The 6,539-nt window shown below is 44.0% G+C and overlaps 1 protein-coding gene across 1 annotated transcript in view; it reads left to right on the top strand.

Annotated features, from left to right (window-relative positions):
- The window catches only part of GNL2 (guanine nucleotide binding protein-like 2 (nucleolar)), a 36,260-nt gene that overhangs the window by 16,461 nt on the left and 13,260 nt on the right, over positions 1-6,539 (top strand). The window contains exons 9-12 of the mRNA XM_011969518.1: positions 2,986-3,114; positions 3,843-3,947; positions 4,724-4,882; positions 5,091-5,204. Coding sequence (XP_011824908.1) covers positions 2,986-3,114; positions 3,843-3,947; positions 4,724-4,882; positions 5,091-5,204 — 507 coding nt within the window. The remainder of the gene's footprint in view (positions 1-2,985; positions 3,115-3,842; positions 3,948-4,723; positions 4,883-5,090; positions 5,205-6,539) is intronic.

The following is a 6,539-nucleotide window of genomic DNA, read 5'->3' as shown; positions in this document are numbered from 1 at the left end:
GTCACCAGGCTGGAGTGCAGTGGCGCAATCTCGGCTCACTACAACCTCCGCCTCCCGGGTTCAAGCAATTCTCCTGCCTCAGCCTCCCGAGTAGCTGGGGTTACAGACATGCGCCACCACACTTGGCTAATTTTGTATCTTTAGTAGAGATGGGGTTTCTCCATGTTGGTCAAGTTGGTCTCAAACTCCCGACCTCAGGTGATCTGCCTGCCTTGACCTCCCAAATTGCTGGAATTACAGGCGTGAGCCACCGTGTCTGGCCACTTTCCTTGTTTTGATCATCCAGCTGCCCTATCACAAAATTTATTTTGCCAATCACTTTTAATTTGTAATTTCTGAGAGCTCTTGTTGAAATCTGATTTGCTCTGCCTCCTTTTACATCTTACTTCACAGTCACAGTGTCTTCTCTCTCTCCAAGAACGTTAATGATGTTTTGAAATTTTCCTGTCTACATTGATTCTGTTACCTCCGAATTTTTGTTTTTTGTCTTTTCTGCTAGAGTCACACTTGAAAATTTTTTCTTTTACTTTAAAAATTTTTTTGAGACAGGGTCTTATTCTGTCTTAACCCAGGCTGAAGCGCAGTAGTGCAATCATGGCTCACTGCAGCCTCGACCCCCAAGTAGAGTCACACTTAAATGTTTATTCTTGATTCTCTATTTATATTTAAGAGTAAGGCATTAGGCCAGGTAGAGTGGCTCATGCCTGTAATCCCAGCACTTTGGGAGGATGAGGCAGGCAGATCACTTGAGCTCAGGAGTTCTAGACCAGTGTGGGCAATATGGCAAAACTCCATCTCTACAAAAAAATAGAAAAAAATTAGCAAGGCATAGTGGTGCACACTTACGGTTCCAGCTACCCAGGAGGCTAAGGCAGGAGGATTGCTTGAGCCCAGGAGGCTGAGGCCGCAGAGAGCTGTGATTGTGTCAATGCACTTCAGCCTGGTGACAAGGAAAGACCCTGTTTCAAAACAAAAAAAAATTAAGGCATTAAAAAACTGATGGGTTCTTTTTTTTCTCCATGGAGTAGCCTTGTTGACTGATAGACTTCATTGTAGGGTGATTTAACAGGGACTCAAATTTTATTTATTTATTTATTTTTATTTTTATTTATTTATTTTTTTAGATGGAGTCTTACTCTGTTGCCCTGGCTGGAGTGCAGTGGCCCGATTTTGGCTCACTGCAACCTCTGCCTCCTGGGTTCAAGCAGTTCTCCTGCTTCAGCCTCCCAAGTAGCTGGGACTACAGGCAAGCACCACCAGACCTGGCTAATTTTTGTATTTTGAGTAGGGTTGGGGTTTCACTATGTTGGCCAGGCTGGTCTAGAACTCCTGACCTCAAGTGATCTGCCCACCTCAGCCTCCCAAAGTTCTGGGATTACAGGCATGAGCCACTGTGCCTGGCCAGGACCCAAATTTTTTGCTGGGAGGACATCCTAAAGATACCATTGTCTGTAGGTCTTTTTTTTCTTGGGCTTGTGAGTTTCCCCAGAAGAGAATTTTTCACTCTCTAGTTCTAGGGGTATAGAATCCTGGCTGCTAGAGTTCTAGAAACTCAAAGGGAATAGTAGACTGGGCATCTCACTATTTAATACTTACATTTTCAATTAATCATTCTGGGAATACTGTTATCTCTAAATCCAGGATCCCTTTCAAGTCTGAAGATTACAGATGCTTTCAAACATGTGACATTTCAAAAAATCCAAAAACCTATTTCATAGGCCCTGGATTTCTTTGAGAGTAAAGAAGTTGTGTGCCCACGCTGAATGAGGGAGGGGATGGAGAAGTGTGGCTGCTTTGGCAGACTGTCTTCTGGTCCTTGTTTTCAGCCCTATCTTAAAAGGGATACACCACCAATTCCCAGGGCTCTCTATGATTCATTGTCATTATTATTGCTGGATCTTTAGTTTTTCTGTCTTTACAACCACTTAGCTTTTATGTTTTGTAGTGGGCCAAGTTTGATACTGCTTTTAAGCATCTAGTATTTTGTTTAACATCATTTTAGTTTTCGTTGTCTCATCTCCATCCTATTCTCTGGTTCAGTATGTTTGGTTCTGTTGGTTTAAAAGTGTTAATGTCCACTGCTGTCATTCTAGTGGAGTTGGTGAGGGAACGGGGTTAGCATGTATGTTCAGTTCACCATGTTGAATCAGAAGCCTCCATTCGTTTGTAGGCCCTCTTCTTGATAGCAAGAAGACTTCTTGAGACTTTCGCCCAGTAGTCTAACTTTCAAGGTTGCTTTTTTTTCTTTTGTTATTTATTATTGGCAGTGGAAATGCAGATGTATTATGCAAGGAAAAGGAGGGGTGAGTTGTGGCATTGTCCAGTTGATGAATCTGTTCAGATTCTTTTTCCTGAAGATATTTTATCAGTAAATGGCATTGTCCTAAATCAGTGACTAGCAAGCTATTTTTCTTCTTCTTTTGTTTCTTTTTTTTTTTTTTCTGAGACTGGAGTCTTACTCTGTCACCCAGGCTATAGTGCAGTGCATGATCTTGGCTCCCTGCAACTTCGGCCTCCCAGGTTCAAATGATTCTCCTGTCTCAGCCTCCCAAGTAGCTGGGATTATAGGTATGCACCACCATGCCTGGCTAATTTTTGTATTTTTAGTAGAAACGGGATTTCATCACATTGGCCAGGCTGGTCTTGAACCCCTGACCTCAGGTGATCCGCCCACGGCCTCCCAAACTGCTGGTATTACAGGCATGAGCCACTGCCTTCTTTTGTTTCTTGACCTACATACTTTTAACCTTAACACATATAAGGATAATTTCACATGCATGACTGAGGAAATGACTCACCTCTGATTTATTAATAAGCTGATGTATCCAGCTCACTCAGATTATGTAGGTGGTGTGTATCTAGGCTTCAGATCAAGTTGTATCAACAGCTTTGCAGTGTATTGATATTAACAAAGTAATACAACCTGCTTGTCCAAAGGGATACATACGACTGCATGTGTGTGCTGTGTGTTCTCTCTTTGAACAGTTGCACACTGACAAGAAACAGATCAGCATTGGGTTCATTGGCTATCCAAATGTTGGCAAGAGTTCTGTGATAAATACATTGCGTTCTAAGAAAGTTTGCAACGTGGCTCCCATTGCAGGTGAAACGAAGGTATGTTTGGCGCAGGGTGACCGTACCTCTGCATATTTTATTTTCATAGAGGGTGATTGGTTAGGACTTGTTGATTTCTCACTGCTTCTCTTGAATACAGACCACCATTAGGAGTTTAGCTCTCCATATAATAGTTTGGAACGTATCGGAGTTGTTTCTGCCCACTTTGGTAAGACTGAGAGTACTTTATATGCCACCGTGTGGCTTTGGCGTGTGTTGGTTAATGTGATTCATATTTAAATCTGTTTTAAATGGTCACTCCAGCTTTTTATTTTGATAAACAAAACTAACCCAAGAATGTTTGATGCCTGGGTTAAGAAGCCTCAACCTTAGGGTAGGTCCTGAAAGTTGGGGGTCATATCCTACAACACGGAGTGGGGAACAGCATGGTTTTGCTTAAAGGCAATGAGATCAAGCAGTACTAAGCTCTCAAGAGTACTTTTAAAACTCAGGGAAAGGTTCACTGGGTATAATTGCACAATACTAGATGGAAATCCTGTCTCTGCGTTATTTTTAGACTCTTAGCTGCTGGAAACTATAGTTTACACTTAGTGGAAGTATCTTGTGCACGGCACAGATGAGACAGTTAGTAGCTTAATTACTTAGCAGGTTGCTTTCCTTTGACTCACCCCTTCCTTTTTCCAGCATCATACATGAGCGTCAGGGGTTTGTGAAATTAGACTCTTAGTGTTGGATACAGGACAACTCTGACTTTTTTCTGACTTCAGGTCTGGCAGTATATTACTCTGATGCGTCGGATATTCCTGATTGACTGTCCAGGTGTGGTTTACCCCTCTGAGGACTCCGAGACAGACATTGTGCTAAAAGGAGTTGTGAGTATTTGGCCCCGATAGGCTGTTTGTGTTTGCGGGGGAGTGTTCTGTAGGGAACCCTGGATAGCTTTCCTTTTCACTCATTAAGAAGGCAGTTTGGGGTCAGCCTGTCTGATCAAACTTTAGGAACATGATGCTGAACAGGGCAGCCTCTCAGCATAAGCTGTTTGAGGAGTTAGTGGAACCATGGGCATATCTGGTCAATATCATGCCACAAAAGAGTTTGTAGTTTACACACAGGATCCAAAGGGAAGCAGGGCCTGTTTATGCTTAGCAATAATTCATCTTCCTGGGTTTATGGGTTGAGTCATTTTGGAACCGAGTCATTTCCTCACTTGTTTCTGAATATGACCGAAAACTGTAAATGGTTCCACTTAACCTTGACCATGCTTCTGGCTATACATACTGTGCACATTCCTCCTCTCCTTTCTTAAACTATTCCATCCTTTTTGTGTCCTGGGATGGGCAGGCTTTTAACCATTTCTGCAAGTGAGTAACATGAAGCATTCCAAGTTTAAACTGTTTGTGGCAGCCACGCAGTTAGTTTGTGGTGAGTGGGGATTAAAGCTGAGTTCTGGGCTCTGTGGCTATGGTCAGCTTTCAGCAGTGCTCCTTGCAGCCGACCATGTCTAGCCACCTCAGAGACAGGCTCCTGCCAGTCTCCACTAGCTTTGTGATGTTGAAATCTATTTTCAAATAGTGCTGCAAAGGACAGTGGGAACTTCACTGCTTCCACAGCAAAGTTTGTAAGTGGGAGATTTCCTATTAACATTTAGGTTCAAGTGGAAAAAATTAAGAGTCCTGAAGACCACATTGGTGCTGTACTTGAACGAGCAAAGCCAGAATATATCAGCAAAACATACAAGATTGATTCTTGGGAGAATGCTGAGGACTTTCTTGAGAAGCTTGCTTTCCGGACTGGGAAGTTACTAAAGGTGAGCCAGTGTTTGTGAGAATTGAGACTGATACCTGTTGCAGGCATATATGTATATGATATGGGCCTTTTGTTGGTATGCATGTATGAGCAGTGTGAAACTTGTCACTTAAGTGATGATGAACCCCTGGGACAACTGAAATACCCTCAAAGTGGTAGGTGGTTTTGGTCCTTTGAATTTAATTGGGAATCTCTTCGTGACCTTTCAGGGTGGAGAGCCCGACTTGCAGACTGTGGGTAAGATGGTCCTCAATGACTGGCAGAGGGGCCGGATTCCTTTCTTTGTCAAGCCACCCAATGCAGAGCCACCTGTGGCCCCCCAGGTAAGAGCAGGGTGGGCCCACCTCTGGGGAGCATGGGTCCTGACCTGGATGTGGTATAGCTTGTCATCGCCTCTCTTCATAGAGCATGTTTTCATTCAGGGGCAGTGTCTCTCGTTTTATTATTTTTTTAAATATATAAAAATATTTTTGGGGCCAGGCATGGTGACTCACACCTGTAATCCCAGCACTTTGGGAGGCCGAGGTGGGTGGATCACAAGGTCAGGAGTTCCAACCTGACCAATATGGTGAAACCCTGTCCCTACTAAAAATACAAAAATTAACCCAGCATGGTGGCACGTGCTTGTAGTCCCAGGTACTTGGGAGGCTGAAGCAGGAGAGTTGCTTGAACCTGGGAGGCAGAAGTTGCTGTGAGCCGAGATCGTGCCACTGCACTCTAGCCTGGGCCACAGAGGGAGACTCCATCTCAAAAAAATAAAAAAAACTTTTTTTTGAGGGTGAAGCACTGTTTGGGAGCTACTGCTGGACCACGGCGATCACTCCATCCTCTCTCATTCTAGAGTGCCAGTGCCAGTGCCATGGCCTTGCTAGGGGGTGCATTTGGAGACTAATAAATAGACGTATGAGAGAAGACCAAGCTTAGATACTAGTCTTCAGGGCCTTGGAAAAAGAGGGCTCATTAAATAATAAGTGATCTTCTGGTACCTGTATCTTTTCTTATGCTTAAAAAACAGAATCATTGCTAAGATTCGTTTGTTTAACAAACATTTATTAGCATCGACTATGTGCCAGGCACAGGTAATATAGGAATGAAAAACAGCCCTGGCCCTCAAAAAGCCTGTGATCCAGTGAGAAAGGAGGGTGGTACTATTGATAGTTGGAGAAAGAAGTCTGATGGCTGAGGCCAGAAGCTCTCCTACTGTCCCCATTTCCCTCACCCTGGCAGTGGACTGCCAGAAGCCTCAACATTAACGTTTTGCCTTTCTAGTTCTAGGACCTTTTTCAGAACCCAGCCAAGTCTCGAAATGGTGGCTTCAAATTTTGCATCTCTGCTTGCTAGTGTTGTTGGGTCTGTACAGTTCTGGTTTCCTCTTACCTGACTCCATTCCAAGTTGCAGTGCAGCTAGGTATTTTCAGTTGAATGTATTCTGCAGCATTTGAAAGTTAGCCTGAGCCGGGCGCGGTGGCTCATGCCTGTGATCCCAGCAGTTTGGGAGGTTGAGGCGGGTGGATCACTAGGTCAGGAGTTCGAGACTATCCTAGCTTTACACGGTGAAACCCTGTCTCTACTAAAAATACAAACAATTAGCTGAGGGTGGTGGCGGGCACCTGTAGTCCCAGCTACTCGGGAAGCTGAGGCAGGAGAATGGCGTGAAC

This window comes from Mandrillus leucophaeus, unplaced genomic scaffold (assembly GCF_000951045.1).
Source record: "Mandrillus leucophaeus isolate KB7577 unplaced genomic scaffold, Mleu.le_1.0 Scaffold895, whole genome shotgun sequence".
Lineage (NCBI taxonomy): Eukaryota > Metazoa > Chordata > Mammalia > Primates > Cercopithecidae > Mandrillus > Mandrillus leucophaeus.
The sequence above is the reverse complement of the archived record's forward strand: the minus strand, read 5'-3'. Positions and strand labels throughout refer to the sequence as shown.